At 36.3% G+C, this 23,167-nt stretch overlaps 1 protein-coding gene across 1 annotated transcript in view; it reads left to right on the top strand.

The window, feature by feature from the left end:
• LOC124157379 (pre-mRNA-processing factor 40 homolog B) overlaps nucleotides 1-10,932 on the top strand; it is a 39,383-nt gene extending 28,451 nt beyond the window's left edge. Inside the window, exon 17 of the mRNA XM_046532052.1 lies at nucleotides 10,124-10,932. Within this exon, the coding sequence (XP_046388008.1) occupies nucleotides 10,124-10,426 (303 nt within the window). The 3' untranslated portion in view covers nucleotides 10,427-10,932. The remainder of the gene's footprint in view (nucleotides 1-10,123) is intronic.
• Nucleotides 10,933-23,167: the final 12,235 nt, after the last annotated feature.

Here is a 23,167-nt window from a genome sequence, read left to right as displayed (position 1 = left end):
CTTCTGACGAGAAGTTTTACCTTTTTCTGATACCGGATGGTGATACTATTCAAAATGGCGGTGCATCGGCTTCTGCTTCGCCTCAACTTCTTATTACTCAAAGAAAAAACGTAAACAAAGTTGTGCGCAAATGAAAGAAAGCCTATCTGACTGCCCAGCCAGTAGAAGGTAGAGTTTCAGAAGAACAAATCACGAAAATAAAAACCCCTACAGAATATTTAGAACTCTTTCTGGGCATTGAAGTGAACTGGCTGTCGGTGTTTTTTGGGAATAATTTTCCTGAGTGGTTACGTCTCTGTTCCGAGAAGAAGTATGCTTTGGGAGCAAAGACCAGATTCGCGTAATTCTCTAGTTAGTGGTGCAATGAGACGTGACCGATTTGAAACAATATTTTCAAATTTGCATTTTGCTGACAACTCTAACGTGAACCACACGGACAAGTTTTCCAAGTTGCGGCCTCTAACTGAGCGTCTGAATGACAGATGTATGAAATTTGTGCCAAATGAAATATACTTCATCAGCTTTGATGAAGCTATGATTCCGTATTTCGGTCGTGATGGGTGCAAACAGCTCATTCGGGGTAAGCCTATTCGGTTTGGGTATAAATTCTGGTGCGACTAGGCTACATTTGCTGGTTTCAGCCTTATCAAGGAAAAAACCGAACACTCAATACTAATAATATGGTGTAAGTGCTTCCATTGTTTTGCAATTCACTGAGGTACTCACAACGCAGCATCCCGGTAAATACCATTTTGTGTTCGACAACTTGTTTACAAACATTTCACTCCTTGATAAACTTCATTCAATGGTCCACCAAGCAACTGGCATAGCGAGAAAAGATCGCGTAGACAAACCTCCTTTGCTATCTGATGTTACTCTAAATAAAAAATATTGGGGCACATTGGATTACCGAATTGATGGGAAAGACAATATTGTTTGTAGATGAAATGATAAAAGTGTTGAAACTGTTGCATCTTCTGGTGCCGGTGTCAATCCTTTGTAACGGTCAGTCGTTATTCTCAAAAGCAGAGAGAAGAAAAAAGATACAAGTTACTCAGCCAAATTCGATCAAGGTCTATAATCAGTATATGGGAGGAGTGGACCGAGCTGATGAAAATATTGACAAGTTTCAAGCATCAAACCGTGGAAAGAAATGGTATTCGAGCCCTCCGGTTATTCTGCTTTGAGCTGGCTTTACAAAATGCTTGGTAATTGCATAAAGACGATAAGAAGCCATTGGATCTTCTTGAGTTTCGTCGCCGTTTGACCTGTCAATATATAGAGACATACAGTAATTCTATTGAGCCTGGTGGGAAAGAGAGACCGTGAAATCATGAAATCTATGAATTGTAAACTTGACTCACGTCATGACCTCATGAATCATCGGAATGTAACGCAGGGAAAGCAAACTCGCTGTATCCAAAGCAACAAAAATACCACTTTTCAATGTAAAAACTGCAATGTTTCCTTCCATGTTAAGTGTTAACCTGGATATCATTCTTAATAGTGAGTTAATAAAAGTCTGAATCAAATTTTTTACATGCTATCAATGAGTACGTCATAGTAGTGGATTTGCCTAGTGTTCCATTTTTGGAACACCTCGTAATTAATAATTGGCAAGACATACATTATTTTTTCTTTCGAATATTGTTTTCATACGTATTTTTATCGACAAAATATAAAAATCAGGGTAAAATTCGCATTTTTCAAACCTTCGGCATAAATGGGTTAAGCTTCATCTAAATTTTGATATCGATAGGTGACGTCATGAGAAATGGCACTTTCATTGCTACGTTTGAGTTCACGGCGCCTGTCGCGGTTGATAAATGTTTAGTTAACGTGCAGGTGGTGATTGGTACATCATCAATATTTCTGCCTAAAATGGCTTGTCAATAGACCGTGAATTTGACGATATTTAGACCGTGAAAACCTGGAAAAAACTGTGAATTTTATAATTTAGTTAGAGTGGGAACCCTGTAACAGCAAATTGCCTCACAGACTATATTAAAATGAATTCAGTTGCTCCTTAGCTATGAATTCTGCCAGTGATCTAACTTTCAGAAGTTTCATGCTAAGTAATGGTTAATTTATCACAAAACGGCATTTATCTGGTATAATGATAAGTCCCAGCCACCAGCAATAGAATTTTTTAAGGTTTTGTTTACCTGTTGACATCATTAGAAAGCAACATTGGTGGATTTTAGCAGCTTTCTGAAGTTCAGATGCAAAATAAAAGGCTCTGGGTCCCAGAAACTGATGAAATGTTTCAATTTTTACCATAATCAAGGTATCCCAAGTTTTCACTTTCCTCTGAAAGAAGTGCTTGAAGTAATTTCATGGCTTGTTTTTGTTATTTAATTTTACTCTGTTAGAAATTTGACTTTGGTTCATTGGATGATGTATGTACATAAGGTTTTCATTTACAGTAAGTCCTCTACCGATGAAATTTTAATTTACGAACATTCACGGGCATTCAAAATATTCAAGTTACCCGAAATTTCAAATTTGGCTCCTATTAGGTTGAGGGAAGCAATGTGGTGTAGTGGAACTTGCACTATGGGCACTCTCTAAACAAAGTATCAATTGAACCGCAGTGAAGTCAGGAACTGTTCAGCGTTTCGCCCATCCTTCCATACCCCTGGCAGCAAAATTTTTTTGCATCCAGCTACGTGGCATGCACAGCTGTATCAGTTCATCACCATTGTGACTTAAATCAACATTGTAATGCAGTGTTGCAGTCTGGAGAATAACTACACTTTATTATGCCCTGATTTGGTTTTTCAACTTACGAACAATGTCTCAGAGGTAGGGATGGTTGGATCGCATACTGCGGATCTAAATATCCGTGGATATTGCCCTTCACCGGATACTTTGGATCCGAATTTGCTGAAGACATCGGATCTGGATCAAAAATTTCAAATTAATGCTTCAGCAAATGCAGTGTCCCAATAGAGTGGAAAGAGTTCCTATCCTCTCTTCGCATGCACCGTTACACTATAATGCTTGTCCTACTCATGAACCATTTTGTTTAAAAGCTCTCGAACGGGTTAAGTAATGCAATGGCAGCCTTGGAAAATTTTAAGGCAAAATATGACAGGCACATAGTGACTCCTCCAAGACATTGAATAACCATCGGGGGGATCTCAGTGCCATAGGATAATAACCAAGTCAAAAGTAGCTACATTGCAGATATAAAAAAAACCACCGTGGCCCTCCATCAGCCGGTGCCTCCGATGTTTTTTTCCTTTCTGAGATTACACAGATCATAAATCGTTATGTTCGAAAAAAAAAATACATATAAGTTACGTAAGAACAATGGAAACGTGTTTCATCCCTACCCCAGCTCACCCTGACCTTTTTCGTCCTTCTTGCTTCAATTCTCCTTTTCTCGAGGACAAATGCTAGTCGAGTGACTTACTTGGCCCAAAATGTATCGATAGGTTTTGGAAGTTGTATACCTTGCACAAGATTCAAAAAAGAATGAGACCAAATGGGGTGCTTTTCTGAGAGTATTAACGTTTTTTAATCTATAATTGATTGACACAAAGTTTTTTTAGTTACAACGAGGCTATCCCAATGTTCAGCATTGTCCATGCAACACAATTTTCAGAGAAGAGCGTAGCATTAGCACCCACAAACAAGAATTGACAGACTGGAAACGCCAATTGCATATATCACATAGCTCCCCTGGCTTCGCTTTGAAGGCAACAACATCACAAACTAGCAAAATCTGACATGTTCGTCCTTGACTTTCTCATTCGTAGCTTCGTAGCTTGAAAGACTGAGGGAGCAAGCTCCTTCCTCTCCACCTCTCCTTTATGCACTTATGTTGCTCACCCCTTCCTCCTGCTTAGTAGTCGTTTCTTCGTTTCTTGTCGTAATAGTTTGGATCCTGAGAGTCTAAAGTTCGTTTGAAAAAAATAACTTGAAAGCTCATGAAAATGATTTTTAATCATTAAAAATGTTAAAATGTGTATGACAATCTTAATAGCATTCCTTTGATTGTATGTACTTTGAATAATTACTTCCTTTTATGGCAGGCAATCAAAAATTCATTTGGATCCAAAAATATCCGATGGTCCAACACCCGAAATAAAGATTCCGATCTGGATCTGGATCCGAAAAAAAAATTCTGGATCCATCCATCCCTACTTGGAACGCATCGTGCTCATATGTTGAGGACCTACTGTATTTCTTACCTCAAGTCAAAGCTTCTCTAACAAAGATTCCAATTATCGAGTCAAAGGCATACCAATTATTGTTATTATTTTGCTCTTGGTCTTGTCTAAGTGGCAGTGATCTGGTATGGTAATGCATGTACAAACCTCTGTTGGTTCCCTGGTTTTCTAAGTCTGTTTTTTGTCCTGTGGATGGATAGAGCCAACTGCCTTAAGTGGCACAGTGGCATCTACCATAGTTTTATTTTTAATCCTTTTTTAAGAATTCTGTTCTGAACACTTTTAAATTAGGTCTGTCAGAAAGAATCAGTACCTGCTATGTTGTGCCAGATGCGAAAGATTCATTGGAATTAGGCTTCAAAGCCAAACACATGGTTATCATGCAAGGGCTTTACTTTACAGCCAGATGTGATACACATAGAAACATATTTCTCAGAAAGCATTGATCAATGAGATAATTCATTGGAATCAGTGGTGCTAAACTATGCATTTGTAAGTAATTCTTCAATGCTTCCTCTTCGGGAAACGTGTGTATATAGCATACATGGAACTGCAGGAAAAATGTACTTGTATGTTAGATCATCCATTTGCACCCGTTACCTTCTACCCTTCTTGTTAATGTTAATGGCCAAAGTCTTTCCTTTTTGGAAGGACACCTGGAACTACCCAAAGTCCCTTGCTCTTGGGGCAACTTACTCTTGGGTCAAACTTGCTCTACAGGCTGCATTTCATTGCCGTTAGCCTTTCTACTTATTATGTAATTATTGTGTATGCACTCTCATAGTCTCACCACTAACATAACTCACTACCGACTCATGTCTTGCGTCACACGACACCCCACTTTTAAATCCAGAGGCTTTAAAAAATTAATTTTGGAGTGGGCTATCGGTAGATATGATGAAAAAAACAGAGTGCAAAGGGTTATACACCAGAAAACAATTTTAAACATTCCACTTTTACATTGCACTTATCTTGAGTGAGTGTCATCTTTCATCATCTCTTTTAACACTACATAAACTATACTATGCACTATACTGAACGTGGAGAATTAAAAAAATAAGCTGAGTCTTTGAACCACATTTAGAATTTCAGAAATTTGGAAGTTTTCACAATAATTTCACTTATACGTAACATAACTATATGCATTTTAATTCTAAACTAGTCTTCTTTGTTTCAATATCCACGTATGCACATGTATGGAATACTTTTGATAAATGTGGCCTGAACTGGTCCTGATTTATCCCAATTAACAGGAATAGTATTTAGTATTTTCTAAGGAATATTTATTTATAGACACAGTGTGAACTGTTACCAGTGTATATTAACCAATGTCTAAAATAATCCTTCAATAGTTATTTAAATTATTCTCACGTATTCAGTGCCCTGGATGTTGGTGAAGTCAATGAAAGAGATATAAGCATAACTTTTTATAGCTTATCAATGAAGAAGAAAAGTGGGATACCCAGAATCCACTTCATCGGAGGTTTTTAATCAATTAATTTAATTTTGCAATTCTTGCTGTGTCAAGCTCTTTTTATGCACACGAGACATATGCTGTTCTCCAAGGAAACATTTTGAATATTACTGGCTGCCCTATTGATTGGAATTCTCGCCCTCACTTCTCAGATACTATCTATTATTTTTATTCCAAATAAATTCTTTGAGGAAAAGAAAAACAAATACATATTCATTGTGGGTAGGTACAAATATATCTTTTAAGTTTTGAACAAGGAAAAAAAAAATAATCTTAAAAAAAGTAATAATGGAAAGGAATGGGTCTTCTTTCTCCTAAGCTAACCTCTCTTTTGTGTTGTTAAGCGGGTATTTACCTTTCATGGGTCTTGGAATTTGGAGCTTGTAAAGGTGGTGATTCTTATGTATGCTTTGATGCTGATGTTTTGCTTAGCAATCATTGCTCGTAAAATGTCTGTTTCCTTGGTGCTTATGTATATGTTTTACAATTGGAATGCTTGTATTTGTCTCTACAAACTGCACATTTCAAGGATAGTGAGTTATTATATCTTCAGTACTACACAGCAGTTTTTTTCTGAGGTACCTCCTAATATACTTGAAATAAGGAATTTACTTGTTGCTTATTTTTTTCAACTGATTTGTGTTCACCTGAGAATTTCTGGAAGAAAGTGCACAAGTAACTTATCTTTTAAGAAGTTCTGTCTCTTAAGGATGGTCATAGTATTGCTGACGATTATGTGAGAAGCTTTTCTGTGTTGGGTGTTTTTGACATTGGTAGATAATTTCCTGGGTCGTGACTGTTCTGTTTTAAATATCAATACCATCTTTGGTATTTTGTAAACCTTGGGTACCTTCCCTTAAGATAATGACATACTGTTTGTGATCTCAAAAAATTGTGCTATTTGTGATGCTAACTTTTCAAAGATTTACATGGGTTTTCCTTTTGGACCAGGAGATTACTTGAAACCAATTTTCATTGCGTACTTATTCTATCATGTTCAATAATGATAATTATTTCACGGGGTCCTCAATGAATTAATGCCTACATCTTGTGTAGTTTTATCTGTTGTATATACAGTTTCAAAATGATAGTTTGTGAGCTTTGTCTATAATTGTGGGGTCTAATTTTCTCTCTGTATTGAATCAAGAATCTGTTGTTGATGATTATAACTGAAGCTCTCTCTCAAATCAAGTGGTTTAATTCAAGTTCAAAATTCACTATATATATTCTTTAAGTTCTGCAAAAAGCTCTCATTGATTTCTTAGTTTTGGAATGCTACTTATTTTTTGATGTAAGTTCCTTTTTTTTAGTTAGCATCTTTAAATGAAATTCACAAAGAAATTGTACTGTCCCCTCTATTATGAGTATGAGGAATTACTAATTCTCCAAAAGGAATCGAGGTTCCATATATGTTCATTAATCTTAAATGATCTTGATTTTGAGATTACCCCTGGTCTTAGAATTCCATCAAGGAAATGAAAACATTCATTTTTATGCTGTGAAAGCATAAAAATGAATTAAAAAAAATGAATGAATCTGCTCAAAGGATTTAAAATTTCAGTTGTATTGAATCTTCATAGTTAAGATGAAGAATTATGTCCATGGGAATGGCTCATGAAGTATAATTTGTAGTCTCCCATTCACTGCCCGCCATTGTATTGTTTTAGCTCCATTCACTGCCTGAAATTCCCAGTACTGTTAGTCATGATACATATAAATTTTTCGTAAGATTTAAACAAACTTCTTTCTGCGTGCTGTTTGCTTGGTGAATTAAAGTAGAATTTTTGGTAGTGCATAGTATTTATCGATAAATGGTAGGTGATCCCTAACATTTCTGAAAAGGAATCATGTTATCTTCTGTATTTTCTTGTAATCTCTCTCTAATCCAGATTTTATGGTGATGCTATTGACTTAACAAAAATTATTAGCATATATTTGGAAATCAAAGAATGTCCGTAGTGTTTGCATGGCATTTGCTAATAATCCAGTCCTGTTGTTGGCATTATTAATCACCCTTAGTTGATCAGGATGAACATGTTTATTGCCAAACTTTGATGGAGAATGAATGAAATTTAAAGACAAATGGAAGAATGTTGGGGGAAAATTGTTGGTATATAAATTTATCTTCTATATTCAATTGTGAGTTGAGCTGGTATGGCGTAATAATTTATAGCTATGGATTGGTGATGTTTTTTTCCTCTCTAATTACTCAACTCATTCACTCGTTCAGACTTATTCATTCATAATAACATGTGATTGGTTAATGCCTTTTATCTTCTGTTTTGTTTAGCTATGACTTGCTCCTTGATTTTTCTTGAAGTTCTTGTTGATGGAATAATAATATTTTTATGAAGAAGGGGAAAGGCTATTTTCAAGATTATTTTTGTTTACCTCGTTGGCCAAACTGATGGTATGAATATCTAACATCGTCATTGAACCTCCTCATATTTTGTGATAGATTTTTAGGCTGAAATACTCATATAGCTACACATTGATTTCAAGCATGGACCTCCAAGAAAGAAAAGTTAGTGACTTTATTGTTGTAAATCTTTTAGGCAAAAAAATTACCCATATTTAATTTTTTGATATATTTTTTGATGTTCCTAATAGTAATAAAAATTACATTTGGAAAAAATAGATAGTAAAATATATTTTGACGCGGTTGATGGCCATAAAGTTACTTTTGCAGAAAAATAATCAGTTTGTGATACTAGTGTTGGGTTTTGTTTTATTTCCCATTGAAAAGGGGCAATTGCAGTAATTGTTGTTGAATGACATTTCCCCTTTTGTTTAGTTTTAGGATAATCACCTTCCCCTTAAGTTTTAGGATATTAATCTGTTCTGGAAGACTGATAGAAAAGCAAATTCCGTCATACGTTGAATCGGCATTACTTTTGGATGAGGAATCTGTTTAAAGAATATCAGTCTATGCAAATTTTGCTATGTTAAAAATAAATGTGTTTCGGATTCAAATTAGGCATAGAATGAAGTAGTTGACTTCATATTGCACGATTGGAAATAAAATTGGTGAAATTTCAAAAAGCGTGCAAAATATCAGGTCAGATCATTCGCTGTATCCATTGAAAAGTGGGCGTGAACTGTGTATTCAAATTAGGAAAACTGGTTGGGTTGTAGGGAGTTAAATTGCATTGGATTACATGATGTTAAGAAATGTTCCACATGTTGAGAACTCATGTTGGTAGGCAAGCAAAGAGATTATATTGATAGTTAAATTTGTGAATCTTTTTGTTGTATTTTTTCCAATTGTTTCCTTAAAAATGGAATGATATTATTAATGATATTTTTCTTCAGGTTCAGTCGTGGAATATTGTTCCTATCAGGTGCATGTGGGGTACCAGTGGAAAATAATTTATAGAAATAGCTACTCTCAGCTTTGGCCATGCCATTTTGAACCTCATTACACATCTTAATCCACAATTAAAAACTCGACCTGATCTGGACTCGAAGTCAACTTCAATTCCTCTTTTAAATTAAGGTTTTTGACCCTCTGTGTTGATGCATTAAAAAATATAGCTAAGTTTTTCTACTACTACCTTTCCGTGTACTTACATACGATAATCAAGAAACCTTTCGTTGTATATTTTCTATGATTGCTCTTACTTTCTCTGGAAACTAAGAACTTAATTTGTAGTGATTGTAAGTTGACCCATTTTAAGGGAATGATACATTTGTATCATTTGAATAATTCCTTTAAGTATTTCAATTTGAAGCAACGAGAGGTGTTTCATTGATTCTTAGGGAGACTTGTTTTCTCATCATTTTGTTTTATTTTGAAGTTCAGTTTCAGCTACACTATTTAATAAGCTGGTTACGCTTGCAGAATTTATTTTATTGAAATTTGTAGTGAAGAAAAGAATTCATAAGTTTATATTTACTGTGTAAATTGAAAAAAATAAAATGCATAATTTTACTCTTCATTTTGTGGCAGTCCTTTCTGATTTAAATCTGGTGTAGATCCAATGAAGATGGAGATAATATTTTTATTGTCTTTGTGAAGACTTCCATGGCATGGTAAAGTTGAAGATTCATATCTCTCATGTTTTCCAGTCTTCAGGTCCATGCATTTGGGATGATAGTTCCACTGGCTTTTCGGCTTCTTCTGGTTCATTGAATTGACCATTTAGATATGAAACTTGAGAAGATGACTCTATCGTCAATGGAATTGTCATCCCAGAAGCAGACATGCATGGAAGATAATCTGGGATGTACGAATCTTAATTGAAAAAGTACAAATACACTATATCCGTGATTTTTGCGGAGTATCTTAATGGATCTCTGGATAAAAACTTGAACATGTCACCATCTGACATCCTTTTACATGCTGCCACCTGACTTTTTGTACTAATCAGATTAGTCAAAAGGTTTTCTAGCGTTGACTACTGCAAATGAAATTAGATTTAGTGGCACTTTCGTCTCGTCAAGTTTCCATGTTGGCCTTTTCATTTCACAGCCATCACCGTTGCTTCACTCGGACGAGGATGAACTTTCCCATCATGGGCAAAGGAAGGGATCAGACAGGAATATTCGCTCAGTGCCAATGGGACGAGGGCCCCGCTCCCCACCTTCCCCTTCCTCTCCCCCCAGCTTGCCTCCTCCTCCACCACCCCCACCCAAGTTCAAGTCTCCTATGTCTCCCCCACACATGAGCCAAATGCAGCAACCTCAGCCCTCGAGCGAAGAGGGCGAACTTAGCGAGGACGAGTTGGAAAAGAGGAGGATGCTACTCCTGCAGCAGTTGGAAGAAGAAAACTGACCCTGTTCTAAGTGAGGTGTTGGTTTCCACAGTGTTCACTCTGCAGCATTAACTCAGGAGAATTTTTTTGAAGCATCTTTTCTGAAGTTCAAGGAGCTACTTCAGGGATTGGTTTGCTGGTGTGTGATAATGTAAATGATTGGAACTTCTTGCATAAAAAATGCTGGTCGTGTCCAACCAGCATATTCCGGTGTTTTTAAATTATGGTGAAGAATAACTTTTTTTACACCAGCTGCTTTTGAGCCGTGGTGTTTTTGGATTTTGTTGGTTGTTCACGGAACATTTTTTGTGTTCTCAGCTTGAAGCTGTTGTCGTATCTAAATCAAATGTGAATCAAACCTACCAGTAAATGGTTGTTTCCAATAATGAAATGTCAGAATTGTATTTTGTATGATTTTAATTGTATATCTATTATTCCAAAGTAGTATTCTATAATTCATAACTGTTAATTGACTTTGTTTATACTCTGTATCTTGAGAAATAGATATGCATTTTTATCATGAAAACATGTTCATTTTTTTTGTCAGATCTTGATGGTTTCTGTTACTTTTTAGAATTTTTAGTCTCTACTCAATATCGCCTTTTGAAAAAGAAAACTATGCTTGTTCCATTAATGTGGTGAAGTAAATTTGGATGCAATATCTGCTTCAATATTTGAATTCACTGAAACTGAGGGGATATTATTTTTTTTAAATATCCAATTCTTGCTGAAGTTACTTTGGCCTAATTTCACATATGTTAATTTTTTATTTTAATACAATATTCTTTTTTGGTACCTGAAACTTTTGATGAACTGGACCCAAAACTTAAAAAAAAAATCAAATATTATCGAACATAGACTCGGAAAATCCTCTAATAAATGTGTTTGAATTGTCCATCCTTCCCTAGCACATATTCCTGCATAAAAACGTCTTAAAAATGGTCAGTGAAGAAAATGCAGTTTGACTTATATATATTATTATCAGAGCTAAATATAATAGCTGAAAATTCCTTGAGGTAAAAGAAACCCCTGAATCAAAACAAACGTGACAGTTTGCCTGTCAAGTAAAGCTTTTAGCTTTATGCTACCCAAAGTGTAGGGAGTTGGCTCCTGATTTAGGGAATCTTTGAAATCGGTTCAATGTACCATTCAATTTTTGCCATCCATCTTGACACATGAGAAAATTAAAGTATTGGGCTTAAATTTTAATCACGATTAAACATTATTAGTGATAGTAACTCGTTCATCAAGAAAAGTATTTTTGGCATGCAAAATTGTCACATGAATGATATTTAAAATAAATATTTTTTAGTTTAATCCTTTTCTTAACTCTTTCATTTTTTTAAACAAAGACATGCTATGGAGGTGTCCCTTACATATATATAGGTATGTGGAAGCAAAATGCTTTTCAAAACAATCATAACTTAACCTGCCAAAGTTTTTCTTATTATTTATTTTGCAGAATACTACTGTTGTTGTATATTTGTTGCTAGGTGTAATAGAATTGCCATTTTACCTTTATTGGATAAATAGGTTCTTGAATCCAATGGGAAGTATAAGGAATTTGAAAAAGGAGCAAATATCTACAATGAAATGTGCTGTTTACCTGTGCAAGAACGTCATTTGGACTGCAAGTAATTACTTAAAAGAGACATTTGTAAGTACAATCTCATGTAAGTGGTAATGTGAAAGAATAGTGATCAAGCCTGTGTATTGCAGTCATGTTTCTTTCCCAAAGTATGAAAAATAAATATAAATTTCCATAATTGCCATCGTTACGAGTTGATATTGTTGAGGCCCTTCGCTGCAGCTTATGCCTTTGACTATGAACCGCTGTGCCACCGGAAAGATGGAAAATTTTCCTCTCGGCTGTACCTGGGAGATAACTCCAGTTCACAGTCATTTCTTTCTAATGGAAAAGAAGCGCATGAGGTAGGTATCCTTATTCCTTATGTAAGAACAAGAGAAATGATAAGGTATGGTTAATTTTTCAAAGCATGCAAAAGACCTGCATAATTTAGTCATTTTTTGAAACTATTCCATTCATGCAAAGCATCTACTAGTGCTCTCTAAAGCTAAAGGCAAAAGGTATGGTACCAAGCTATTCATTCATCCACTCATTCCTGAAACTTCTACCATTGGAAGTTTTCGGAAACAATAAAACCTACCATCAAATTTTATGAAGGCAGTTGTTACTTTTTTATGAAGGGGTTATTACTTGCAAGACCTTAAATTTAAATAAAATCCTGTGGAAAATCTGATATCACCTTGCATTGAGTTTATTCAGGCTACAGCTACATCAAAATTGTTTTTACATATTTGTTTCTCAAGTGTTTTATTGAAAGGATGAACTATTGGTAATGGACTAACAATACAGCGAATAGAGAATTGGGAGAGAAATCCAATCCTAGGGCACCTAGATATGATATACTGCCACTATAGATGATTTATGATATACTGCCACAATTAAGGAACAATGTTTATTAAAGGTATGTATCATACGAATGAAGGAAGTTTTACATAGAGCACTGTACAAATCACCTTGTCCTGTCCCCCATCCCTGATATAATTTCTCCCTTCAATTAACAGCAAGGCCTAATACATTTTGTGCTATTTTTGAATCCTTTTCTCCACCTTCATTGCCAGCCTAACATTCTTTCTTACCTTTAACAAAGAATCAAGTATCATTTCCTCGCTTGGTTGTTGTCCAGACGTTCATAGAGTGTTGACTCAGGGAAAAATTTATTTTGAGTAAGTATACATGATCGTGAAAGTAAACTACTACAGCACGAGGAATGGTGCATGGGGCAGTGGTGGATACATATGGGGGTGCAAGGGGCACGTGCCCCGCCTTGCGGGGCTGCACGTATGGCCAAACATTGCATATCTGCAATTGTAACTTTTTCTATCATAAGATGGCATTGTCTTGCATATGTGTATAATCACTCAGAGCAAAACTATCTTAAAAATTTCATGTGACATGATTATTTTTATTACGATAAAAGTAAAGGTAACTCAAGATATCTTTTGTGCTGCCCCCGCAAAGATAAGTTTTTTCTGCATCCGCTACTGTGATTGGGTGCTGGTTTTAGTATCTGCTGTAGAGTTAAAAGGGCAGAGTTTTGGATTCTGTTAATGCCAGCCAGCATTAATATTCATTGAGTTATGGCTGAGGTAGTTGTATGTCCATTTGGGCACATTTTAAATGGTTTGATAACATTAAAATAAAATCTATTTTAAAAATTATTACCTCTTCGGTATTTATAAATTTTTCTTAAATGCTTATGCCTTGTTATCTAATTGGTAGTGTTTTTCTTTTTGAAAATTTTTTGTTGATTTTAATCAGGAGCTCTATAAATAATGAGGCCCTGGGTTAGCAAAGCCAATGTGCTACAACTTACGCCATGGCATCTTGCTCTGTTGTCTTTGCTCACCCTGTAAGTATTCAATGTGCTGGTTGTGAAATCTGGAATGATGGCATTATGAGTAGTTTTTCTAAAGCAGTAAGTCTATATTTATTTAGAGTAATAGCTTCAGCAAGTAACATGTATTCAAGGGTGAAATCTTAAGCATACATTTTAATGATAGCCTTAACTCTTATTATCATATGATGCATCCCATTTGAGTCATGCATTTCATTCATGCTCTTGCTGTGTGTGGCATCAATGTGCTAACTTATGTACCAAAAATAACTATGCTGGAGATAGCAATTTCAGTTGCTTGTTTTCTCTGTATCTTAGGCTGATTTATGAGTTTTCATCAATATATTTAATGGTCTTTGCACCAAAGCCACTTCTGTTGTCTTACTGGATGTCTAAAGAAATACTCTTTGCCATGGAAATATATGGCCAGATTGTTAATTTATAATGATTATACTTGTTGGATTACTGCTGTGTTTGGATAAGAAGACTGACTCACTCAAGATATCACTCAAGGTAATTGATACCTTTCAAGTATTTAAAATCCATTGAAGACCTGCTGGTATATCATCTGAATCATTTTGTTTGAGAGGTATTTATGAGTTACCCAATGAAAATATATTTTGGCATATGAATCAAAATTATGAAGTTAAATGTGACTCTCCCCTTAATTCATAGGTATATTGGTAATGCGAGATTTCCTTGATTTTTGGGTACAATGCCATCATAAGCAAGACTTAAAAATGTACATTTTCCTAATAACTCATTTGAATTCCAAAATCAGGTGGAGGTATGGAAGCCTTTAGTTTTGTTTCAGGAAAACTTGGTAAAGAGAATTATACTAATGGAGAAATGCTATGTTGTTTTTTTCATGTCTCTTCTGCTTGGTGGGAAAAATTCTGGAGTCGTAGCAAAAATGATTGAAGTGACACCATGGAAGAAGCAGGTGAGTTTCTACGTAGGCAAATTCCTATTTTAGAATGTATATTATTATCAAAATTGTAATGATTACTGCAAATTAACTGAATCACACAGATTAAATAATGTATCCGAGTTATACGAGTCATAGGTATATATTTCTATTATGTATGAAGTAAAGAGTTGTTTTTATGGAACTCATTATATTCGGTCATGATTAGTTTGGTTGCAAGGCTAATTATTGCTCTATCCAAGGGCAAGGACACAGCCCTGTTGGGAGAGGGAGTAAACGAGTTCAAGCCCCACCTAAAATTTTTGGTGGGGTACAGGTCCGAGTGAGCCCTCTCCAAATGATCCCTCCCCCATTTGTGTACCCAGCAGGGGGCAGGAGGGGGCAGCTGCCCCCCTAGAAGCTAAAGTAAATTTACTTCGAAACAAAATTTTTGAAAAAAATTTCTTTAAATCCCAGTGATGTTGGTTTAAAAAATGTAATCAAAATTAAATATTTTTCCGAGAAAATAATTTAAAAAACTGATAAAGCACCGTTATTTTTTTCTTGAAATTTTGGTTTCATAACCTTTTCTTTATTACAACTTGAACTACCACGGCTTGCCCCCCTCTAGTTTTGATCCTGGGTACGCCCTTACCCTCCCCCATAATAAACTCCTTGCCACTGCCTTGTCTCAGGGATATAAGTTTCTGTGAATTCATTTTGTCTGCAATGTATGTATTTGAGCCATCTAGAATCCATGTTTGATTTAATTTTTGTTTTATTTTAATTCCCTCATGTAGCCTCCCCAAATGTCTGCCTAAAATTGTATTGCAAGTACTATTGGAGAATATGATGGTTGAGGGTAGAGAAGAAGAGAAAATGGACTCATGTTACTTCAACAGTAAAGGTAAGCACATAGACTATTAGACTGTGGATTAAATAATAACTATTTTGTGTGTAGTAACAGTATGTAAGGTATTGCTTTGAATTTTTTAGGAACTTATTGGTTTGCTTCTGGCAAAAATTGGTTGGTAGGTAGGTACTAAAGGTGGTGTTGGTTACATTATCCTCCATGTCAAGAAGAATGTTAGATTATGAAAAATACAGGTTGTTATAGAATAAATCTGGTTGACAGTATGATGCTACGTGACTAAATGTGTAAGGAGAATGTTTGGTTAGCTTGAAGGACGCACCAGAACTCTTGGTATCAAAAAATGATGATGTTTTTAACCCGGGAGAGAGCGAGCGGCAAAATTTTACATTAGAAGGCGTGCGGGGTTGTCATCGACACCCCAAAGAAAATATTTTATTTCTCTTTCCATGGAATAATATAGCTGTGCTGTTCTTTTTTAAATAGGTCCACCGAATTAAATTGACACCAATTATTATTCCTTTTAAATAAAGAAGAACCATGGGGTGATATACCCCGTACACTCTTTCCCAGGTTAAGCATGATGTCGGTCAATCTCATGAACAAGTTGAGGAGTACCAGGGAAGTCCTGACATGCTAGATGTGAGCTGGTGAAGTCATCAACTTACCTGCAAAAGAGCTAAGGCCATCAATTTTTCACCGCTAATAGTTAGAGATATAGACAACAGATGCAAAATGAAAAAATATGATTCTGTTTATGTACTTTCATAGGCAGATTTTGGAGGGGGCATGCCCCCCCCACTAAGACGCTTAAAAAATAGTAAAGATTTTTATTACGCCCCGTTATCATTACTTTTGTTTTGTTTTGTGTTATGTAGTAAGGAGATAGAGTGTATTTCGTACAGTAATTGTTGTATGTTGTTCTTAATCCCAAATATGAGAAGACCGTTTGCCTTTCAGACCCATGTGCTGCTCCCCCCCAGAAAAAATCCAGGATCCGCCCTTGTGTACTCTATCTCAATCAATGATAAAAGAATATTGGTGAATGAGTCCATTGACTGGAAAAGCTTGAAATCTCTTGGAATTTCCAAATTTCCAGCGTCTATGGTTGGTATGGTATTTGGTGGAGGCGACCGACAGCTGAGGTCATTTGCGCCATGAGGGAAGGGTGTGGAAGGAAGGGTGGAGAGAAACCCGGCGTCGGCCTGCTCTTAACGAAAGGCGCCAAGGGGACCACGGCTTAACGTCCCATCCGACGGACGTAGTGTTGCGCTTGAAATGTCCTCCACACAACACTCAAGCAGGGATTGGGCAGTCTCTGAAAAATTTCTTCCTCTGCCGGGATTTGAGCCCGCCTGGTGGGAAGCCAATACTTGCCACCACACCAACCCGATCCCCTCCAGCTTCTAGACACCCTGAGTGTGAGAGGGGAGGATGAAGGGAAAGGAATATTAGGGGAATCTGAGGATAGAGGAGTTGGGCAGATAGTGTGGAGATCTACTGAGGACTGATGAATGGATAATTCAATTGTCAGTTAAATACTAGTTCTTCACTTTAATTTAGGGATCGGGTTGGTGAGGTGACTTGAGTATTGGATTCTGCCTTGTGGGTCAGGGTTGCAAATCACGTTGGTGGTGGAGGTTTTTCATTGACTGCCCAATCTCTTCACGAGTGCTTTTTAGAGGGAAGCCCTGATTTCCCTTTTTAGAGTGCTTTTTTTTAGTATGTTAGGAAAATAACGTTGTTATCAGTAACTATTGTTAGTTTCTTAACCCGTCAACGCCCACGGGTGCTGTATGGCACCCAGTGCAGTGCCGAGCCAGTACTCCTGAAATGCATTTAATATGTGAATTTTAGCATACATTTCAGTGCACATACTTAGTAGAAGGTTTCCTCTATTATTCAGTCTGTTTGGATTGTGTTCATTGTGTTGAGCTCATATGTGTCATATTTTATAAAAGTGAAATATGTGTGAATTTAAAAAAAACTTTGGGCGCTTACAGGCTAATGTGAACTTATATTCCCGCTGGAAGACACTGGTTATGGTGTAAATGAATAATCAGACTTAAACTCAGATCGATTGACACTTTATTTTAAAGAACATCATATAAGAGGGTATTGTTGCTAAGGGTACATAAATACATATGTTTGGTCACCAACCAGCGAGAGAAAAATATCAGCGATTAAGAAGTAAACATAGAATACATCTGAGAATTACAAATAACACATTTCAAGTACACCTCTCCATCCATCAAATGAGAATTTTTTCCTCGGTGATTCAATCTGAAAGTTAGTTTGGAAAGGTGAATGTAGAGCTCACCCTGACTAAGCCAGAGGTGTGTGAATTTCTCACTTTCAGGGTAGGTGGGCCAGTTCATTTTCCTGGGCCATCTTGAACAACAAGGCACAACAAGGCAAGGCAAGGAATTTTTGCATTCAGGGTTGAATCTCTTGCCGACCAAGTGAGGCCTTCTAATTTGTAATGCATACCTATTTTCCTATTCTCATATGCTGGACCCATTTTGGATGGAATGTTAAGCCACAATCAGTTTGTTATTGACGCGATAGTCTTAGCTAAAATCTGTTACCCAAGTATCTGAAAGATAAAAACTGTTAGTTTAGGGCTTTGATCCTTGATGTTTCATTCATATTATAAGAGTATGGTAAACTTTTGTGATGAGCAGGCTATTGCTGTTAGGGTCTTCTATTCTCTCTTCCATGCATCGTTCTAAAATAAATGTCAACTGTTTTTTACCATTCCACTAAAACCCATTTTAACAACATAGGTTTCAGTATCGTAAAGAGGTCTAAAACAGCTTTAAATCGATGTATTTTCTCATTCAGGGTTGACTCTCTTGCCGACCAAGTGAGGCCTTCTAATTTGATATAAATTCCTGTTTTCCTATTCTCATATGCTTATTTGTGTGGGAAATAGTTAAATTCATTCAGTATGTTTTATCTAATCAAAAATCATTCACTGTTAATTGAATTGATTTCTAGGTCCGCGTCATGAGGCGTTTTAAATGGTTTATTTGTTCCATTCGGTTCTAAGGAAATACACAGTGAACAGAACCTTTTTTTCAGGCTCATTATACGTTTGCGCCTTATTTATTGGAGTTAAATATTTTCAGTCTCCCTCTAATGATGTATAAATAAACTGCCTATATGCTGGAGCACTTCCACATGCTACGGCGGCGAATAATACGACCGAAAAACGTCTCGGATGTATATTACCGCCAGCGCAGTTCACAGGCGATGTTGATGCTGTCCACCCCCAAAAGTGGATGTTGTCGATCCTTTTGAACTCTAATCTGCCAGTAAAGGCAGAGCACAGGACATTATCGTACGTAGGTGTGTGTGATATATATCCTAGTTTTTCCCGTGCACGGTAGAAAATGTTTTCTACGTGGAGCGAAACTTTCGTCTGTTGAAGAATAGCGCGCCCGCTCGGACGCCGATGGTTTTACACAAATCCGACAGGTGTCGACAGTGGAGATAAAAGCGGGAGTTGAAGTGCATTTTTTTGCCGGCACGCATGCACATAATCTGTTCTCTATCTCAGGGTTGACATGCATGATTTTTGTTGATTTTTATCTTTAAATTAGATTTTTTGATTTTGACGTATTTCAGCCATACTGCAAATTATCGCAGAATTTAATTATTTCTTACCTTTTATATAATAACGGCAAAAAATGTTTACATAATGTTTTATTTCCTGGTAAACCAACTGATTTAGCTGTAGGAATTGTCGTTTTATATAAGGGAAAAATAAAATTAATGAAAATAGGCTGGCTAACGGAGAGTTCCCTATTTCCCTCGTTCTCACCGATTTAGAAGAAATTTCTCTACTAGGATTTAAATGTTTCGTATTCTCTTCACGTTGGACTCTTGCAAATATATTTACGTAGAAAGTTATCAATGTGATTCAAATCACGTGATTTTTATTAAAAGAAGGCGGTTGATTTAAATCGTCAAACCAGACTGATTGAAATCAATCGATCCTACCTTATCATATATCCAATAATATGAAGTCCTAAAATTTAATTATTTTTATCGGAAATAATGGTGATCACTGGAATGACAATAGGTCTGACCTCTTTGATTCAGCACAAAAATGGGAAATTGAAAAAAAAAATCCGCTGGGCGAAAAATCGAATCCGGCGAAGTTGGGCGAAAAATCGGTGTCGGTTTTTCCTTGGTATATGTTTCTTTGTGTTCTAGGAGAAGATTATGTGTTTAGAATGTAGCCAACGTCATTTGTACGATTGATGATAAGGAGGCAGGAGTGAAGAGAACAGGGATGAATCTATGGTTTTCATATGGGTGGGTGTTATATGGATATGACGACTGGATCTGCCTCTAGTCGGCATTAACCTGGACCACTGGGCATAGAACACTGAACCTAGGTCACGTCACACCAAATAAGGTAATTTTTATAAAATCCACATAAAAAACAAAACTGCGTTCAGGGTTTAAGTGGTAAGTTAATGGCAAAACGTAATCAAGTGCGTTTCTTATCTTAATCCTGTTTTTTTTTGTTTCGTAATTGAATCTTTTTATAGTAATTTTCTTTCGTGTACGATTTCATTCTACGTTGTGCCGATTGGTTAAATTCCATGGAATCCCAATCCTATGACAACCTGTTCCCTCTTTTTTTCTTAATGCCCTCACCTATTTGGGCCGTTAAAAATTATCTCCCGAAGCCAGAGGATGGCGTGAAGGAATGTTTAGATTCCGGATTGATAACGGATAAAATCACAAAAAAATGTTACTGCCACTTTCATCAACTTTTCTTACGTCACACAGCCTACTTATACGAGAGTGTTTTTATCATATTACTTTCGGGACAATCTCACATTTTCTGAACACTCATCCAGGTCATATTGTAACCGGACATTACATCGAGTCTTACAACGTTTATTCTTGTTTTGTCAGAACTGGAGGATTTTTAAGTTGCATAACCGCGTTGATCGCAACCTCAGTAGGCTTACCTAATAATGAAGATCTAATAGATTGTACTCATTGATTGTTGTCGAAATGAACTCATCATTGTACAGCTATTTTGATTGATTTAGCATTACTTTTAATTTTTATGAATGACTTATTTAGCGATTATAACTCGTTGTTATCGAGTTTATCTAACTAATGAAAGCAGTATTTCGAAGCGCAGGTTCCTCCTTAATAATATTTTTTAATTTTTTTGAGGTTTGATGTTTTGGTCCAGCAAGTGCTCGTACTTGCAGCAAGTTTTGACTTTCAGAGAGGTGGTAGCTAATACGCTTCAGTGGACAGGAATTTCTTAAGGTTTCCCGAAAATATTGTGCACAACTAAGCTTTACACCGAATGAACAAAACGCTTTTTGATCATTTAAATTAAAACTTTATTTGCATGTGTGGACCAGTGGAATTATCATGTTAATGAATTATCACGAAATCTCTCGATGGCGGTTTATTTGTCTGCGAGCACTGTTCATCTGTGTCACACCAAGGGGAAGACTGGCAATGAGCTGTAACTACTTGCAGAAGACGTTGGGCCTACCACTCAAATTTCTGGCTATGCTATATACTTACCTGTTTATTTTTGGGTGGATCGGGCAAGTGCATATTTGGGTATATTGGTACCATCCAATTTTGAAATTTTACCGTTTTGTATCATTGCCAAGTTTGCCTTTTATAAGAAGGAGCGAAAAAAACATTACTTTTTTGTCATGCCCACATGATTTTTTTCAGCGAGTTATCGACCTTTATCCCTATCATCAACATGCTCATGTCTTTTCGATACCTAAGTGTTGTTACGCAGTTGTTGAGTTAGCATAGTATCCCTATGTGGATAGTCCAACCTCAGGCTTCCCTCTGGCTTAAATTAGTTCTTCCTGAGGTTTCACGCTTATGATAAAATTCATCGAACATTTGCAAGTATGTATGAAAGGGTGAGAAGCCGAGGGGTATTTTTTTCAACAGAGTTTGGTAAAGTTGATTGTCAGAAGAAATACACAAAAACTTGGTTGCCATGGGATACGAGTGAGTCTCTGTTATGTGCTAACATCAAGTTGAAAATCAAATGCACTACTAAATATCTAATTGATCTGGTTTGTTTTCTATGTCTAATTTCTGTACCTAAAACAGCGTAGAAAAAATGAATCTCTCGTACTCCATGGATTCTCACTCTATCATATGTTTTTGCTGTTTTTTCACTTAAATGGCGCTCCATAGCTGTCAAAATACTTTTAAAATCGTGATATTAATCGATGTTTTTTAAAAGTAATTTTATTAGTAATTAATTACGCTTATATGTATCGTAAAAAATAAATAATCCTTAATAATAATTAATATTGTAAAAAATTAATTTTCCTCGTTAAGAAATATACCAATAAAATCAAATTGTAAGAGGGAATGATTTTAAAATGATAAATTATAAAAATGGAATTATAAAAAAATTCATCCTTTCAAATAAAGGTAGGTTCATTCTTACAAACGTCTATAATATTTTCTTAGTATTAATATATAGTTTTCTTAACACCTAGAATAGTTCATGGAATATTTTTGTCCCATTACCAATTGTCCCATCCGTGATTTGAAGTATATACACAGCGAAGTCCCACGGTTCGAGAGAGGAAGAAATGGGCTCGTATGCCCATCGTATTTTATTGTCAATTGTGATTGAGCCTGAAAAATAGAGACGCATATTTTTCTGTTATTGCCTGCTTCTCGACCAAAATCTATTTGCGGCTGAAAATTTACGGCCCTTACCCTTTCGCTAATAAGTTGATTACGTCAAGGAACTCATGCCGAGCGCTTCTCCTCGGCATTCTGCATGGGCCGCGTGTGGTTTACTCTCTCATGACCGATTCCTCCCCTCAATGAAAGGTTCTCCTTGAACGAGTAAATGAACCAGGGCTCTTAATGACGTCACCAACTCGGGATATACGAAAGCAGGTCACTTATCGCACATCCTCTCCACAGCCCATCAGTGCAAATCAGCCAGTCATTGCGGCGACGTGAGATACCAGTTACGAGCCTCGTAGTTTCCGCTCTTCATAACTGTTGCGAGAACGGGATTAGTTGTGGACGCGTTCTTAAGTCCGGAGGGGCATGGTTTTTGCCCGGGTGTTCCAATAGGTCGAGGTCGTGTGTCTGACTGCTATCCGTTCTTAGTTTCCTGCGCCACATTCGACATTCGTAAATGATGGGCGGAGGAGAAAATTGGGTTCTCGGTCACTGCGTTTATTCCGGGCCAGACTCGTATTTACGCAAAGTTAAGTTCAAAAGTCCATCTTTCGTCTAAGAATCGTAGAAGATCTATCGATAGATTTCATTCTGCTGCCCTTAGCAACTTATCTTGCGTGTTCTATATATCAGTATTATGAAATGGGATGAAAATAATTCAAATTGAAAGTGAATATAATTTAGACTTTATTGAATACAGTCTGCAACTTTAATTTATTTTTCGAAGTAGAACTCATTAAACATCGTGAAAATCCGTGATTAAATATATCAAAATGACATGTCGCAGAGTTCATTCGCTTCATTTAATCCATATTATTGTAAGTAATTATCATTG

The sequence above is a fragment of the Ischnura elegans genome, chromosome 4 (assembly GCF_921293095.1).
Source record: "Ischnura elegans chromosome 4, ioIscEleg1.1, whole genome shotgun sequence".
In the NCBI taxonomy this organism is placed as follows: Eukaryota; Metazoa; Arthropoda; class Insecta; order Odonata; family Coenagrionidae; genus Ischnura; species Ischnura elegans.
The sequence above is the reverse complement of the archived record's forward strand: the minus strand, read 5'-3'. Positions and strand labels throughout refer to the sequence as shown.